Raw genomic sequence first — 19,545 nt, forward strand, 5'->3', positions numbered from 1 at the left:
GTGAATTTGCTGAAAACGTGACTTATTATATTTAAAAATATACAATAAAATTTCAGTAACTAAAAACGAGGATTGTTTCAGCCTTTGAATAATGAAAGACACAACATAGGTTAAAGTGCAAAATAACTTAATTAAAAACGAACGCAGCTATACACGCTAAGCAATTGGCAGCATTTGGAACAATTATTTGTCTATATTATTAAAGCGAATCTTCAAAATTACTTATTTTACATAAGGATTTCAAAGTCAATTTGCTGGAAAAGAAAATCTCATATAAAGTAATTCTATTCTACTTTTTCGACTTATTTTTTATGTAGAATCATTCACTTCCTATAATTGTATCATAATTATTAATGTATACAGAACATCCTATATATATATATATATATACATATACATATATGTGTATATTGTGAATTCATCATGATTATCGATTCTGTAGTAACATAAAAATATTTGTTTTTCATGGAAGAGTTGTAATGTAATGGTCGTGGAAATCAATACGCATGATAAGACATTCTGGATTGGTAAAATTGGGAACATTCGTATCATCGTAGATAAAAGCCTGTAACTATCCGCAATGATCACTTGTATAGCACAGGAATACACATATGTATATCAAGATTCATTGTGTTCTGAATCTATAATAATCTTTAAAAAAGCTCAAAAAAAATGCTTTTTATTTATCCTATACATAATAAAATCTCCCAAATATTTAATTGCATGTGCTCTTAATATGTTGTATTGCATGTTTAAAAAGTACAATGTATAGTGCTATAAAATATTGAACAAAATTTATGTTGGAAATGAAGTATGAAATATTATAAAACAAAGCTCTTTTTTTGGTAAATTTTATTTGCTACATTTCAACACTCCAAACGTACCATACCATCTTTCTTTTTTTTTTCAAGTATGCTCATTTTTTGTTTTTTCTTCTCAACACTATTTTGATACGCGAAATTCGATCCTTCACGTTTTACTACATTCTTTATAGCATTTAAGTACTATACGATCGTGTTGTGTTGTTCTTACACCATCTACCCGTAGCAATTCGTCCTTTTCTACTTAGACTTGACCGATTCCAACGCGTATATTACTATCTGATTCTACTTTTATGTTTATCCCTTCTCTTATTTTATTTAGAATCTTCGTTCGCATATTTTTATTGTATATTTATATTTTCTTTTAATGTAAAGATTTGTTAATTTAAAAAACCAATGCAAAAGAAATATCATGTGCTAAATTATATAACAATCAATTTTTGTAATAAAAATAAAAGACGAAGAGCGTTTCGTTTTTTTTTCATTAATGTTTTCGTGCTTCAATATTTTACATTAACAATGTAAATTTGAAAAATGAAAAATAATAAAAAGCTTCGAAATATAATTTGTAATTCTATAAATGTTATAACTTTATGAATTATTCAATACACCAGCGAGACTGTTTCTTTGAATTATTTTTATTAACCGTTTCAAAGGGTATGTTAAAAGATTCGTTTGTAATGGTTCATTGTTTTTAATGTAATTTATAGAAGTACAATATTAATTAAATCGATTATATTAAATATTGTTTCCTTATATGCACTATGTAACCGAATAACAATATAGACAAGACTAGCAGGCGGTGACCTTCGGTAGCATTACTCCTTCACATAGTTTTTCTTTCTTCCTCGTCTTTTAGTCATTTTTTCAACGCTGTATTCGATCGACTTTCCTTTCACAAAGGTTTATTCATTCCTCTTCTCTTCTCTTCCTCGTTTGATGATACTTTCCTCGTTTTCTCTCTCTTCCTAGCATATGTAGTATGTAATCTTTCATTGTTTCTTGGCAGCATTTTTGAACGATGGATAATAAATATCGCAATGAAATAAATATCAAAAGGAAGCCCGTTCGAACTTAAGGACACGAGATGATCAATTTAAAAATGTCATATGCTCTTTTCAGAAGAGAATTGAAGGAGAAGTCGGTCCTTCTAGTCGAAAAAATCATATACGCGTTTTCAAAACTGGCGGTTTTAACATAACCCTCATCCGTCCCTCATTTTTATAATTTAATGTGTCTCTCGTGCGTCAAACTGACACAATCGTAAAACATCAATAAAATGAAATAATTAGTTTTTCTCCTTATCGTTTACACACATTCACACTAATTCTCCTTCACAAGTATCGGATTTCATTCGCACGTGTTCTACTTCGCATTGCTTCGATATTACTGTTCTTAGCTTTGTCTCGCGACAAACAGAACAAAAAGAAGACATAACGCCTCTTCTTTTCTTTATACCCATACGAAATTTTAATACTCAAAGCTATGCATGTCTAGTTGCATTCTGGAGGGGATGTACAGTGAATGCATAATTGTTGTGCAACAATAACAAGGCAATGAACTAGTCGTCAATGGACTTGATCAGAACTATGTGTGTCAGATTGACAGATAGGGCCCTTTTTCTAACAAGTGTTGTCACACCCTTTTATCGCATGTTTTGCCGTTAACAATACTAAATATATACATATACATATATATATTCCACGTTAAAAAAATAAAAATCACAAGGTCAGATCAATTTTCTACAAATAGCGGAATAACATCATCTTTCACGTGAAAAATGTGTCAAATTGACACGAGGTACGGATGAGGATTAATATAATTAATTGTTTTAAAGACACAGGCAACGAATGTAGTATTAAAAAACTTTGTCATGTGTAAATTTGCGTCACATGGGATTTAGTGTTGCAGAGAAAAGATTTTTATTCATAATTAACCCTCCACGGACCATTTCATATAATTTATTAACTTATAAATTTCAATTTTACCAAGAAACATTTGTATTCTCTAACAGTTTTATTTTATATCGTTTAAATTAATAATCAGATAAAAGATGTCACAGAATGGGTTATAGAGGGTTAACGAACATAATTAAAATCTGTGAAATTATATACGCTTTATGCAAATTCACCGAGGGCATTATTGAAATAAACGTATCAAATATTAATTACCAAGCACACATTTTCAAATTTCTCTATTATGTTGATAACAATATAAAAACGTAAAGATGCGTATGTATATATGCATATCTTATCGAAAGAAGAGCGTTGGAATGTGTATTGTATATACACAGGTTAATGCAATAAAATATAAATACAATAACACAATAATATACATAATTATATAGTATATAGAACATATATCGTTACGGGCATAGCGAAAAACACGCGAATATTTTTCTGGAGCATACGAATGAATAACAAAAATGGATGCATCAAATCATCGTGCATACATATAAAATTCTTTTCACGCTAATCATCGATAAATTCGTATATATACAAATTTGTTGGCTCTTTCCGCCTATATTTAATTCTAATGTAATCACATTGGCCGATCGGCCGCTACTGGAAGTGTTATCGTATATGTATGCACGTGGAAAAGTTGATCGAAACAGAAAAACGAGTTGCCAATGCCTTCAAAATTTTAGCTTTGATAACATATTGTGGATGTTATAATACACCTTAATATACCTACCGATATTTCTGTATCTTGGCTCACGTTTGGATGATAAACGTTTTAAACGTAATCATTTCTCCAATCGGGTCGTTACAATCTTTTGCCTACTGATTTTCCTTCTTTTTCTTGAAGAAACGCTTGTGTACTTTGTAACTAATTTATGGTTTTATTTTTTGTTACTATCTTGCTTTTCGAACAATTTTATTTATTTTATATTAATATTAATATTTCGCTGTGGTTGGAGTTTGAGCAGTTCAGAGAATAATTGGTTACTTCAATTCCAATAGTATCAATGGTGAATATTTATTGAAATTATATTTCTTGTTCAAAATCGTTTAAATTTTTAATTAGATGATGGTAGGGTTCTAATAAAAACTTTTGAGCTCCTGTCTTCTCTTGTCTTTAAGTTTCCGTCTTCCTTTTTAGGTTAGACCTCTAATAATAAACGCTTGGTATTCTTGATGGTTAGGGTTTGCGTTAACATCTTGAAGACTTGGATAAATGCGTTGTGTCTGTCTACCGATGGCAGATTTGAAAAACGCTGTATGACATGTGATCTTAGTGTGTTGAGTTCTACATTGGTATTCTTGATTTACAGGAAAACGTTTCAACGCACTTGATCATGAATAAAAACAATGGGGTAATCTGTAACGTGTTTTGACAATCTTCTCCATTACAATGATTTAGCAGTGATCGTATTACATTTGTGTCAATTGTAACAAGCTGGATGTTTTGGCACTCGTCAATGTCCTTTTACATCTTCAATTTCACCAAAAACGAAGCAAATTATTCGTACAAATGCTCGTTTTACACATTTAGATGTATTATTAACTTAAAATTTTAAGATTCATATATATGGCTATATATCTTATAGGTATATGTTATAGCCTTATAGATATATACTCATAAGGAATATACCTTATATAATAACTTATAAATAATCTTGATAAAACATCTTGAGATAAGGAAACAAGGAACATTAAAATAAGAAAGGATATATCCCAAATTTCATCTATTTGTTTAATTACAAGAAAACAAGTAAATGTACTCGATAAATTCGAGCTAACTTAAATATATCAAACAAAGCTATAACAAGCGCATTTTCCATTAAATGTCTCCCTTTTTTGTTTTTACAAATAATCCAATTAAAATAACAACAATAATTAAACGCATACGAATAGTTCTTTTTTTTTATACAGAAATAGTAATTATACACGACCACCCAAATATCCGGTGTGATCGGTTTGGAAACAGTAACTTGGTTCGTTGATGGTGAAACCGAATGATGGAACCGAGCGTGTGCTTCGACGTAAAATCATTACCAAATATCCATCTATGAATCTTACGTCGCAGTACAAATGAACGAACAAAATGCCAGATCGCGACGACACAAAGGCACGACGAATTTGTAACTCCTCCAACTGGCATTAAAAATGTTCCTTTTCGATCATTTCGACCATTTCGAGTCTATGCTTTGTTCTTCGTTAACAAAGTAGTAGAACTTATTTTGTAATTCCAAGAAAAAAGAAAAATCATGTACCACGCAGACTCGAAAGGATTCGATGCTAAATTTTGAACGTTCAATCCTCCCAGCTTTCGTACTATACATATAGTTTTACTGTATTACAGCTTATTACATTAAATCGTGAAAAAGTTCACTCTAAGGAAATGGTTGGGCGTCTAAAAAAATCCCTGCTTCTGAAAGGATTAAACGATCTTTTACAGGAAGGAATTTTTCACTACTTCTACACATCGTAAAAATTATGAAAAAGGAAGAAATTTAGCGGGCGTTAAAATCGTTTGGCAATGTTGTAAAATACATACTCGCATAATAATAATCTAATCGCTTCGATTTATTTTCTACGATTAATGTTAAATCTGTTTCTCTTTCCCCCTTTCTTTTCTCTCAAATCTTTTTCTCCGTTTTGGCAAAAAAGAAATGAAGCAGGACGTGTCCTCTATAACGCAATACACGATAGAATCTTATTGCTTAAAAGATCACAAAAATTCACTGGAAGATTGAATCGATTACTTAAATTAAATAGTCAACCAATAAAAGACACATTATACACGATACTGATTACTTTTCAAAATGTAAAAATACAAATAATTTGTCCTTTCTTACGCATCTTTTATTTCTGATCACCAAGATATAGTGACGTAAAGAGAGATCCCGTAAAAAGAAACATATTTAACGAAATACCAATGAAATCACAAGGTTTTATGGCAAATGTCGAATAATTTCGAACAGTATTCGAGCTGCCGGCTCACGGAGTTCTCACGTCGTATAATTTCAAAATCGCACTTTACGATATAACTATCGTGTAGTATGATTTAAATGTAACAGACCGATAAAAAGTATCAAGAATTAAATCTTTCAGCAACAAACTTGTTCGAATATTTCAAGTGTCTCGTCACCACGGATCAACGATATGCGAAATATCGATATTCAAGAACGGAACTCCTTTTTGAGACGGCGTCATGAAAAATACACGACACAGATAAAAACGTATGGTCGTAAATATTTGAACTTTCTTTTCCCTTTTCTACCGTTGAACAAAAAGACGACGTATTTACTCAAGGGTGGTTACACTCTTTCTGTTCAGTTTTAGGAGTTATAACAAAGTGACTTTTATATATAACTTCGAAAGCTTCGAATGTACGTCTTATCATCCGTGTGTGTGTGTTTTTTCTTTCTTTTTTTTTTTTTTTTTTTTGGACCAGTTTCGTAACTGCACCTCTCTGTGGAATTGAATATCTCTAGCGAACGCTAATTTAATTATGAACAAATAGAAACATCGAAAAGGCCAACCGATGGGATGTTTGAACATAGCGATTGCTCGTTGGAAACGGCGAGCAATGAAGTCGGAGAACAACTCGCACCATTAGATTATGCTTCTGTACGATTAGTGGTTGTTGTTTGTTATAACGCTTTTCGCGATCCTCAACCAGCGTTCTGAGCCGTCAAACAATTATACGGCACACACGTAACACCAGAGACACCAATGAATAACATGCGTTTTGGGTCACGGTACTTCGAAACAACAGAAAACGCAGCAGTACTAATAGCACCCCGAATTGCACAGCTTTGTGAATCCAGTATAATCTGAAACAGATTATATCAGATAGATTAGTATCATAATATATATATAAAAGGATAATTTCGAGATATTTTCTAAGTTAAATACGAAGATTACAAGGGAAAATATGATAAGTACAATTTAGTTCATTTTCTAGTTCTCATTTAGTGTTTAGAAAAAGGCGTATTTCGATATGACATAGCTGAAAAAAGGAACAGCCTATTCGACCTAAAGACATAAGTCTTTTAGCAGTAGATAACACAATATGATATTCAATGCTTTTGAGAAATTGGTATTCTTTATGCCGAATAATTAAATATTCTTTAATTTTATAACCAAATTTAAGAAATGGACAGTTTTAATAATAGGTGATTGATTGACGAGGTATTGAATTTCAAAATGCTTTCATATGTAAAGCGTTTTTCATCTATTGTCTTCGTATGCTTGTATTACGTTGATTCTTTTTTTAGTTAACGATATTAATTGTATCAAGACATCGGAAGGATTAAAGTGTATTAAATATGATCAAATATACATCTATATAAAAATAAGTTTGCAAATAAAATCACACAATTGATATTCTGTATTTTTTAGATTTCTATTTTTGTTATCATGAAGATTACTTACTTCTTAAGGTGTACACGAGCAGCTGGCAGTGTGTCCGGGTTCTCCTTGAGGAGGAAGTGCCGAATTCCCAAAATATAGTGTTCCAAGTATGAAGCCCAGTCAATTTGTCTAACGTCGAATGTAAATGTCTGGCGGTCCTCGAGACTAAGCTCTTCGTTTAATTCTCGAACATTATCATCTTTGAATATCCATTGTTGCGTAGTAAAGTACTCCAAGTATTTGGTAGCTTTTTCAAGTTTCGATTGTAATGTGACCATATTGGCCGTCTTGCCCTTCAGTCGAAGAGTAAAGTCTAAAATGTGCGCCGGTACAATGTGCTGGATGAGCATGCATATTTTGTTCACTATAGCGGAATTGTGGCACCTGCCACCTGGGTACCAAATCACATCGTTGTATGGGTGCATTCGGCTGTACTTGAATGATAGTTCAACGAACTTCCTCCAGGTGATTGGATTCTGTTGGCCTGTGCAGCAATTGTATATGGGAATCGTCTTCGTGCGATTCGTCGCGGTCTTCCATGCCGCGACGATCATCAAATTGATCACTATGTCGACCGGCACTATATCAGCTACCATTTCTCCCCGGCAGAGCATAGTTCTGCGATGTATATAACGAATGTTTATTTATTAATAACAGAGTCAATCATTTCAGTTATAAAGTTTGTAAAGAAACAAAGAATTCACTGAATCTTATATTGTTTATTGGTTTAACTAACATAGAAATTACTAGGTTCCGAGCTTACCTGAAGAAACCTTTGCCAGCTGCGGCAATAAGACCAGTCGGTCCGTTCCAATTATCTAACCATCCGGCAACCGGTTCTCTAAACGATGATAGAACTATAGTGGGTCTCACAATTGAAATCGGTAAATAATCAGATTCTGCTTCCAACATTCTTTCCGCTAGGGCTTTGGTAAATGTATAGGTATTCGGTCGATTGCCGATCAAAATTGGTGTTATATCGTCAACCATCTTGTCATCCATCACCTTCGTCAAAGCGAATATTTGTTCTGGTTCAGCTATAAGAGGATAGATTTCTTCAGCGATGTCCTTACGGTCACAGTTGCAATATGCCGTTGAAACATGGATCAGCGCCTATACATAAAGACATAAAGATTAATTTATCTTTGCTACCCTTTCTCTTCAGTTTTACTTTAGAAAAAAGAAAAAATAACACAGATCCCTAATCGTTACATTTTATAGATTAATAAATTAAATATGTCAGACTAACATAATAATTAATAATAATTGTTCAGGGATTGAAAGGTAAAAAGAACTACTTCGTCACACATAAGAATGACATGTAAGGGAGTTTATATTATAATAGACCACAGTGTACTACTTTCTTTACCTCTAAATTTTGCATACGGTGACACAGATTCAATAGCTGTTTAGTGCCGACCATGTTAATAGTAACCGAAATCTTGAGGGCCTCATCAAACTTCACAGTAGCGGCAGAATGAAAGACGACTGACACGTTTCTTATTAGAACGTTCTGATCAGATTCTGAAATACCCAGTTCGTGTTCCGTGATGTCTCCAGGCACGGCGATTACCTTCAGAAGCTCATTCGGTGCGTCTCGACGTAGTTTATCGAACAGCTGCGAACATTTCATTACGTTAATTTTTGTTATTTAATGGGAAATAAAATAACTGCAAAGAGACATTAGGTTGTTCAACAAGTTCACGGTTATCTTCATCGCAAATTCCTATGAAATAACGAAACGTTTGAACAAATACTGCTCTTAAATGGATATTAAAGGGAGATCTTCACGGGCTAAACCGATCAACTCTACTGTTTATTAATTTCTTACTTGAAAATTCCAATTTTCAAGAGAAAGAAACGACTTAAATTTCCATAAGTTCATCTACTTGTAAGATGGAAAAAAGTTTCCTGTATTTTGCACTACTCAAGGTAAGTTGTATCATATGGATTAATGTTAATTCTATGAAAACATATCCCTTTTAAATTGTTCTTCGTTACGAATTTTCTGAACAATCTAATACATGTCCGGTATATTGGAATATTTTTACAATACACGAAAGCCTAATACAAGAATAATAATAAAATATGAAACAAAATATTTCAAGCACATTGTATTTTTTCTTAGCATTCAAGAATAATTATGTTACGATTTTGTCGATTGTTACGACAAAATAACGGGCAAATATTTTTAACTGAACAAAGAAAAACAAATACGGTGCAAAATAAAAAAAAAAAAAACGATAAAATCTGAATTTTCTCTAGCTTCGAAAATAGGAAATACTTTAATTAAGGAGAAAACAATGCAGTTGAACACACCGGTCCATTCAACAGTGCCCGCAACCTCTGGTGTGCATCTTGCCCCTTTTTATTTCTTATCAAGACATAAATGTTCTTTATTGGACAAGATCTGAGCAGTTTCTCGACAAGGACTTTGCCCATAAATCCAGTAGCGCCAGTCACGAAGATGCTTCTATCCCTGTAGAATTCCTTTACGGACGTAGTCTGACTGCCACTTATTGTACTCATCTTGACGCGTCTACTTTCTTCTTCTCTTTTATTTCTTCTTCGTTCAAAATACAATAATTCTTAATTAAATTCTTATTTTCAATAATATCCAGAACGTTTTATATATACGACGTTCTATGCTGTCTTTTCTTTTGGAAGCTTCTTAAGAACACCTCTTCTTCAATTATTTCCCTTTTCCTCTTTCTTTCTTCTCCTTCTTCTTCTCTCTCTCAATCTTTCTCTCTTCGGCTTTATCTTTGGTCTTGATACGATCTTTGATACTTATCTTTTTTTTTTTTTTTCTTAAATGAGATATAGATCTATATGTACACGTATATCCTCCTTCTTTTTCTTCTTATTTTTTTTTTTTTTTAATCTTCCGTTACTTTTTGACTCATTCGTTTGCGACTGTACAAGTTAGCAGAAGAAGAAACGCAGCTCCCCTATAGATGGGCCAGAGTTTGAGAAAGTTGCAACGATAGCTAGCACAGGTTCACACCGTTCCACGGGTTTCCAAGTGGGTTACGAATGGATTTTATTTCTGGTGGAATCATTTCGTGCCTCCTTACGACCACGGCATACACTTGGCTGTAACAAAAGCGAACAACGGAATGTTAGCAACGTTTGAGACGCGTCTGTTTCATTTAATTCAGCAATTTAATTGGAAACGAAAGAAGTTCAAGTGGCAGCCAAAAATGCAGAAATGTAAAGACGCGTTGAAAATACAGAGTAACTTTGGCAAAATTAATTCGATGAATATATTTTGCAAATCTGATCACGTTTCTATGCATTTTTGCATTACCATTTCCTCTGTCATAAAAGAAACGATCGTTCCTGGTTAGCTACTATGAATTTCCTAGTCAATCCATTCAGAACTAAAATAAATAAATTTTTTTTTTATTTTATTTCTTAAAATTACAATCAATTCTCGCGTTGAGAATTTTCAGCAATTAAAATAAATTAATGAAAAAGTATTTCGAGAATTTGCTCGGTATCTTTCCGTCACTTTTACGTTACTTACTTCTTTCGCTCAAATTCCACGATATGAGGAAGTTCGAGAAAATTGAAATACTTCGTCCTTGTAATAAATTACTTTTCTCAAATTATAGCTACTCCGTGTCAGCGGTTCGAACGTTACTGCTATTTGTCAGACAAAATCTAATTAAGAAATGCGCCCCACTAGCTTGAGACATACACTGTAAAATTTCTAAATTTCTTCTATCAACTAATATATATCGATCATTTTCAGATAACTGTTACGAGCGAAACTTGATAACGTACTTACGACCATCTAGGCAGTTGTACGATAAAGTGAAACTCAAGGAACTTATCTTTCCGCGAATTCTTTCGCTCGATCAATCCACGATGTTACAATTGAACAGAGTAATACGATGAAAAAAAATATTTCGAAAGGAGGAACACGAGCGAGTTGCATCATTCGTTGCTCGAAACTATTCGTTCCAAACTTTTCAAGTCTATTCGTTGATATACCGTGTGTCTCGCGCTGTTCGATCGAACACAGTAACGATAGAAAACCAAAATTTTATAAAAATAAGCTTATGATATAACGCAAGTTTAAATTTGTTAAAAAATAGTAATTGTTTAAATCTTCGCTCGAAGAAGTTTCTATAATCTGAATTATCCATCAGTAGAAGAATTACGAATGATTACAATTTTCCAGAAAAAAAAAAAAAGAAAAAAAAAGAAAAGAAAAGTTAAACGGATCTATTGCAGTCTATTAGCGCAGTAACGATGATTAGATAGCGTTTCCTCGACTATGTTTAGAAAAATACAAATTCGCATAAATATCCGTCGTTTATCAATGGGAGATCGCGTAATGGGATAGTGACGAATAGTTAGAAGATCCAAAAAGAAACATAGACGTGCAGATAGTAGCTTGTAAGAGCATGATATTACAGAAGATTTAAACGTTCAGTGGCACGTGTCGTACGATCTCGTATGATGTACGCTGAACCTTCCTTTCAAGCTTCTATTCTAGTGCATATAAATGAAGTGACAGTGTATAGTATCGATGCACGTAGCTTGAATCGAAGACTGAACGACACAGAGCGACATTGAATGGACGCGTGTTTAACTTTTGCTTTTTATTAGCTTACATTGGTCGAATAATGCGCATTCAAACGTTTTATTTCTAACTAACGATAAAAACATGGGAATTTAAACGAGCTGGCAAATCGATTACTGAACACGTATATATCTGTTCCACAACGTTAAAAATGACTTGTGTCACGCGAACTTTGTTTACTAGTTCATTAGGAAACATCATTCGCGAGTAATATTGAATGATAAATGAATCATAAGTAAAATTCGTTATCAAAGTCACAGATATCCTATTGTTAATTATAGCAAGACGAGAAACATTGATCGGATCCGTTCAAAAAATTAAGTTACAGCGACAGATATAGCAAAAGAGTGAACAAACACCGAAACCCCCTAATCACTGGACTACTTGATACGACGGACCAGATTCGCAGGTTGAAGAGACACTACCCGCTAGACCTAAACGCTAGATTATCTAAATTAAGTAATATTTACTTATTTATAATACTTACTTATAAATTATACCTATCTATAATAAGTATTAACTTATTATAAATAATCAGCCGTGTCACTGCGCCACGCCAGAAAAATGACTGAAAATTCTCAACGCGAGAATTGATTGTAATTTTAATAAATAAATACAACAAAAAAATTAAGAAACTTTCCTTAACCCTTAGCTGCACTCCGAATTTTATTTCAATTTCGTTAGCAGCGCAGCTCCCAACGCTTTTAAGCGTTTTATTTGAAATTTACTTTAACTGAAAAATAAGACAATTTAAATAAATAAGGGAAGAAACAAATTCGATTAAATAGCAGTTTTATTCACACTATTGTTGTATTTTGTCATTTTTAAGTGTACGATATATCCTGAAACAATTTCCAGGATGCAATGCTGGTTTTCCTTCGCACGGAAAAAGGTGGGACTGAAAGAATGTCGAGTGGGACTCGACGAAGAAGCTCCTGAGATAAAAACGACGTAGGAGTGCAAAGGGTTAAGAAGAACCGTAGTCAGCGATAACGACGACTAAGTTACAGAGTTCATAAAAATCTTGTCTATTTCGTTGCTAAAACAAGCAAACGTTCTTTGATCTGGAATTGCATAATATCGATCAAACCACGTTAAACGAACATCGACGATGACGAGTAGGTTCGTGATACGATTCGTAGAGATATTTCTCGTTTCTATTAAAACCAACAAACTTCTGCGAATCTGAAATTCGTGATCTGTCGCGTGACGATTTTCTCGATCTTAGGTCTGTTTCACGTCTCGTCGAATTGTACCATGTTCTAGATGAATAGCAGAAGAAGAGGAATATGAGAGACGAGGGAACTTTTAGATACGCGCTGCTAAGCGCAAAAGCTGGAAAATACTAGAAATGTAGATAAAAGCGGTTTCGATACGATTCTAGGTCAGCGTCCTGGCCTCGAAACGGTCACGAGAAGCCGCCCATTCCTCGGCCTCCACGGACGAAGAAACAAGGAAGAAAAGAGAGGAACGTCGCTCGACCCCGTTACACGAAAACCCGTTATGCGACGAACAACGACCTGCCGACTGACTGACAAAATCCTCGTTTCCTTTCTGTTTCTCTCCGTCTTCCGCTAATCCAGTTTTCCTCCCTCACAGGGCCAATCTTCCTCGGTCTATTCTTTCCGCCTTTCTCTCTGTCTTCCGTTAGTTTATAACACGATATACACTTGTAAGAGTTCGTCTTCTATTCGTCAAGTTTTAAGTTCAGCAATAAAATTCGATCATTAGTTGCAGTGGTCTCCTATTTTTCTTTTTTTTTTGTCAATCAAATTTCCAATAATTTAAGAGTACACAAGAGACACGTGGTTTCTTTGAAACATTTTCGTTGATATATTATACGCAAGAGAAATTCGTATGGAAAAACTGTGATATTCTTCGTCGGTTGCAGAACATACAGCGGCAAACGTATAAATAGGAAAATCTTTGTTTCTAATTGCTAGTACTAATGACATTCTACGTTATAAATTCCTCAAGATATATGAAGGTACATTGAACATCTTAATTTACACGATATAGGTCACTTCTTATCTAGCAATGGTAGTTAAGGGTTAATCAGGTTCCTCTGTTAAAAATGATCATCTGAGAATTTGATATTCAAATGTAAAGTTGGCGGCCTACCGAACGTTACAATTACGAGAATAAATAGCGATAACAAGGACGTAACAACGCAGAAATAGGTAGGATGGAAATTCTTAGCGATAATGGATGTACGTTCATGTACATTATGCATTGCAATTTAACACATCGTGTATTACGAGGTCGAGAAGAATACGCAATGTAATGACGCCGAACGTAGCATTAGATTATTATCCGTTGTGCAATCAGAACACGAAATTATCGAAAAACATAGCCAGGGAAAGTGAAAGTCCACTTAAAACGTTGCCGCTAAACGAGAGCGTAATATTATGCCATTGCGAAAACGTGCGAACGAAGAATCAAAATTGGTCTTCCGGTATATATAGATAAACTCGGATTTATTTTTTCAATTTTTCTTTTCCATCGAATTATTAGTTATCTTGCGGGTCTGAAGTTATCGCGGAAAGGAATATAAACAGTTCTATCTCCAAACTGAATAAAAAGGCTGCTGATTCGGTTGATGCAAGAACGTAGAATCAAAAACTCGTTATCAAAAATTAAGGCTTTAGGACTGTGATAAAAAGTATTTTCTCAATTAAAAAACGTTCATATGCCATTAAAGTCGATTCCCTTACGATGGCTAAGAAATTGTTCGAGGTACGAGCCAAAGCTTACTCGTGGAAATTCCACTGATTTTCTTTATCCATTTCTTCCGAACGATCCCAACAAATTCCTTTCTTTCTCTCTCTCTCTCTCTCATTCTTCTATAATTTGAAGAATCAATACAAAAAGCGTGACATCGGTTTTCAAGCATCGCGTTTGGCGAACCGCCAAAAGACATATGTTGCTAGTAACTTTGGGACCATTAAACCAGCGTGCTTCTGTAAGTAGCTTAACTTTCGTTCAGAATGACACGAAACGCGGAAAGCCTTTCGGGTAGACCTCGAGATAATAACAAATTGTATAATATCAACTCGAACATTGTCGGAAACGTTAAACTCATCTCGGCGAAAGAATTTTGGAAAAGTGACATTTTTTCATTTTTAATTTGGAAAATAGCTCAGCAGTCGATAGAAGATCATGATTTACTTAATCTACAGATTCCTCGCGGCTATCTTTCCTAATAAATTTACGTAGCTACGTAAAATGCGAAATGAGCGACTGAATTCTTACAATCAGATAATTCTTAGAATCTGTGGCACTACAGGAACCCTGTTGGGACGTGGGTTAAAACTAGATCTACATGTCCCACTTTTAAAAACCGTAATCGACTTACACGAGGTATTCAGCGAGATGGTGTGCACGACTTTTAAAACGCACTTGCGATAACGTAGGGAAAAAGATGTTTGAAACGGAGGTTGATCTGTTTTGAATCACCTACAAATTCAAACTGATTAAACGGTCGAAAAATATTTCTTTCTATAAGAGATCAAGATCATCTTGGTTTTCTAAATGGCATGATGTAAATAATCCTGATCTCATAGTGTCGTAACTGATAGCGAAACGAGTTATGCAACTTCGATGTCTGAGAATTGACCTTGACTTCAGAAATCTCGGATTCATTGACTCGTGGATTTATTAAACCGTGAAGTTTGATTTAATAGAGCGTTGGGACGGATATTACGAATAACGTTTGCGCAATTAACAAATTGCGATAGTTCAAACTACCAGACTACCTTTTATGCAGCAAAAGATAAGATCGAATTTTTCTACACGGCATTGTACAAATTTTTCGAAAAAATTTACTTGCCAAAGGGAAGCTTTGTTAAAGGAAAAATGTACCGTAGAATTGATCTTGAGCATGATTTTCGAGTTCAATCTATTTTTCATTTCTTTTTTTTCTTGTTTACTTTATCGTAACGTGTAGTACCCGTTACATCGTGTAATACTCAAATGCACTATATGTTCTCTTGAGAAAAAAGTGTTATTGTCTTATCAGCCTCTACATTAATATATTTGCAATTAATTTGCATTTCAAAACGTCCGTAACAGCACACGCGTTGGTATCTGTTACCGATCGCACGTTGTTTATTTGTAATGCACATATGTAAAAGAGAGTTGAGTGAGCTTAAAGATCCGTGCACAACTGCATACGCGTTCTCAACGCGAGAATTGATTGTAATTTTAATAAATAATATGTACGAAATGTGTGTTATAACTGAATTGAAGATATCACAAATGTCCCATACGACGCTCTACACTCAATACCACGAAAATTTCAAGATGATACACTTTGGAGTATCTCAGTGATGAAATTTTAGAATAAACTGCATACTTACGTCTTTTTATGATACAAACAATCGATCTCGTGCAGCTCAAAATTTCCAATGGTGTGTCAACGGCGTTAAAGCAGCGCTGGTCTATCAACCGACGTGTTTCAACTGTTTCGTCTATTCTAACAATCGAGTGCTTTTTCTTTTCTGACGATTCAAAATATCTTTTGACACATATATATATATACATGTATCAGTTATCAGGAAGTATGTGCCAACACGAGATGACCATCCAACCGATTGGTAGTAATTTATCTAGAGAACTATTCGTCGAAGAAGAAAGAAAGCCAATCAGGAATAAAGATATAAAAAGAGGCAAAATATCTCATTTCAAAATTTTAGAAGTTGATTGGAAGAATCAGGCACGTGGAAGTATAGAACAAGGTCTTCTGCGTGTGTTTTACAAAAAATGTGACATGTATCATTTCTTACATCCGGTCACACCAATGATTTTCTAAATTTAGGATATTGACGCGACTGCTTAAACAAGTGATATTTAGTGCGGTTTTGTTCGATTTTCCAGAACTTCGGAAACCTGGGCTCTCCCGGTTTCTTGCATCAAAGCTCTCAATTCGAGGAATGCAGCGAGTGCAAGCATGGCAACTACGGGGTACTTCGTTTAAAAAATAAAGCAGAAAGTATCGAAATCTTCGTTCGTTCGATGTATTTCGTAAAAGAAAAGATGTATATCACTCGTTCATACATCGCATCAGACAATGAAACACAGTGTTACTTATCTTTTCGTTGATAAAGAATAATAACCGGAGTGATTATTGAAATCGGCATGTAAATAAAGCGATTTATATAATAATTACTTGTAACAACAATAAATGTTTACGATATTATCGTAAAGAATTCTCACTGTCTTCTGATATTCGTCGTTGTCAAGTAGCCTTCTAATTATTTTAAAGAATATCTGGTATCACCAATGTTTCTCTGGCGCGATGATTCTAAAACCGTGTATATATTTTAAATATAATAGATTTACGATCATCGGTAAGGACAGTTACATGATGCAAAAGGTCTCTGCAATTACCTTGGACGACAAAGACTTGTGCCCAATCTTCATTACATAATGATCGATATTTAAAATCTAATTACTGCGATTCTCACCTCTTCATATTGGTCGTGCGTTTTAAAATCGTTTGTGTCTCGTTGCAAATTTTATATCAAATAATTTCATTCTACAACTACTTGGTTACTTATTAAACGCTTGGGCGGTTTAAAAAGACACTTGTAAATAGAAGAGCAATTTTATTATCTGTATTATCTGAGCAATTTTCAAGCATCTAAGATAAGGATTGTAGCAAAACGTCAATGATAACGTAATGTATACACCGTAAAACGCAACTAGCTGATGCGAATGTTAAATTGTTAAAATACATAAAACATCAGACAGCTAGAAGATGTTTCCACTACCGTCGACATCGCCGCCATCGAAATTCATAATTCATAATTCTGTTTGTTCCAATTATTTTTCAGAATCGCTCGTGGCGGACTCTGATGCAATTTTTCTGGCTGATGTTAAATATTCTGACCAAATAACGTTCGTTTCGTTATTCGAATGTAGAAAGTAATTTTTATTTCTTGGTAATTCGAAATCCAACCGAACAGTAAAAACCATTAATTTGATATCTAGGAAAATTGTCCTGTGAACGAAGAGATATAATAGATAAGGGAATATATATAGAGAGTGGAGACTCAACCTGTAGCATAATTATCTCTTCTGTTTTCAAGCAATTTACTTGTGTTTGATAAAAGAAAATTTGGACAGGGTACCGCGAAACCGGGGAAGAACAGCTACAAGCACGATCGAAGCTTATTTCAACGTAACATTATAATACGAAGATCATTAAAATTCTGGTAGGTGTTTCGTTTGAATCATATCAAAGACGCGCTTTTCCTGTTAATCGTTCTGGCATCACAAATCGAAAGTCTATGACCTCGTGACACACTTCTCGCGATTAATCCATGTTAAACAAATATTGCTTACCAGTCATATGAGACACGTGTTTCAATTTTCGTTTTGGTGGCACGCAAATAAGATTTATCGAGGGAGCATATTTTCGCCAATGTCATATGTCAATGCCAATGGGCATATCACTCGTTGGCCGTTATAAACGAAAGTACTCGGTATTTGCTTGCATAATGGGTTTGAAGCTTCGAATTTCGAACATCGACGTATTCGAAACTAAGAATTTCGCGATGCGAATAAACTCTCAGAAAATTTCAGATCTCCCATTTAAATTCTCACGAAACCGTGATTTTCCGATTCGAAGCTGTTTTAAGTCGAACATCTGGAATTTAAGCTCTTAATGAGGCTCGACGTTCCGAATTCGGGGTCTTTTGAAACGGAAAATTTGTAATTCAAAACAGTCTTGTAGGTTGGGCTTCGCATTCGAATTCTAATAAATTTTCACTTTTCATCGGAAATTCCGTGCAACATTTGGAATTTTAATATCCAACTCCTTCGAACTTTCTTCTTCGTTCAAATTTGTTCTTTTTTTTTTTTTCTTTTTAACGATCCTTGGTAGATTCCTGCAATTTGTCCCGTAGGACACTCGACAGGTTCTTCTAGCCTGTCAAGGCTAGGGTGTGGGTGCTAATTCCATTGCATCAGTGCTATTACAAGAATCGGATTTTGCGTCATTAGATCCTGCGGTTGTTTTATTCTCAGTGTTCTAACGGTACTGTCAGTGTACAGTGTAGTGGCTAGCGCGTTTGCTTGGTTTATCGTTCTTGTTTTCTATCTGTTGGATATTTGCTGGATTTCCCTCTTTACAGCGGCGATTTAAGGATCTTTGATTAGTCCTTCGCTTCCTACGTACCAAGGTACGTCCGTTATCGTAGGAAACACGATCGATTGCACCATTTTGTCTTTCATTTTGGCAATGTGGCTTTTAGCTATTTTAACGCGTAATTAGATACCGTACTGCTTTTTTATTATGACTTTATACATCAGTAGCTTATATCAGTATATTATATCAGTATCAGTAACACGTTATTCCTTCTAATGCTTACTTGTCGCATTTTTCTACGTGTGTGCTGTTTCCAAGTTGCTTTTGCAGCCAGGTATTTCGCTATTTTTATTCGCGGTGTTTCGTCGTTCTGAAGCCTGACTTTTGGAGCGTCTTCTTCACGGATGGTGAAGGTAAGTTGAAACCCTAAATCTTGAGGATGATTTGTCATTATTTCGTTTTCTTTTTGTTTCAATTTTCCAACGGGTCTCGATGAAGCAGAATAAGAAACAGACTTCTTTTTCTTTCACACATTAATTAAGTCGTACGTATGCACAGAGCGACAGACAAGAGAAATTTCGCGACACATATACGGCTAATGGATCGTGCTCGCAAAATTTTCAAAATGCACCGCTAAAGCCGTATAAATCTCTTGCGTCACTGTATGGTCTTCCGATT

At 34.4% G+C, this 19,545-nt stretch overlaps 1 protein-coding gene across 3 annotated transcripts in view; it reads right to left on the reverse strand.

The window, feature by feature from the left end:
• Positions 1–4,492: 4,492 nt before the first annotated feature.
• The window catches only part of LOC117241890 (putative fatty acyl-CoA reductase CG5065), a 42,417-nt gene continuing 27,364 nt past the window's right edge, over positions 4,493–19,545 (reverse strand). Inside the window, exons 2-8 of one of the 3 annotated variants that reach the window (XM_033508137.1) lie at positions 19,130–19,136; positions 12,278–12,281; positions 9,503–10,279; positions 8,553–8,801; positions 7,947–8,296; positions 7,205–7,801; positions 6,202–6,603 (exon numbers count right to left, since the gene is read on the reverse strand). In XM_033508137.1, the coding sequence (XP_033364028.1) occupies positions 6,462–6,603; positions 7,205–7,801; positions 7,947–8,296; positions 8,553–8,801; positions 9,503–9,712 (1,548 nt within the window). In that variant the 5' untranslated portion in view covers positions 9,713–10,279; positions 12,278–12,281; positions 19,130–19,136 and the 3' untranslated portion in view covers positions 6,202–6,461. Of the gene's footprint in view, positions 6,604–7,204; positions 7,802–7,946; positions 8,297–8,552; positions 8,802–9,502; positions 10,280–12,277; positions 12,282–19,129; positions 19,137–19,545 lie in introns of all 3 variants that reach the window. The other 2 variants (XM_033508139.1, XM_033508136.1) reach the window with 2 other exon arrangements.

Source organism: Bombus vosnesenskii, unplaced genomic scaffold (genome assembly GCF_011952255.1).
Source record: "Bombus vosnesenskii isolate JDL3184/JDL3185 unplaced genomic scaffold, Bvos_JDL3184-5_v1.1 scf7180000016261, whole genome shotgun sequence".
NCBI classification, from domain to species: Eukaryota; Metazoa; Arthropoda; class Insecta; order Hymenoptera; family Apidae; genus Bombus; species Bombus vosnesenskii.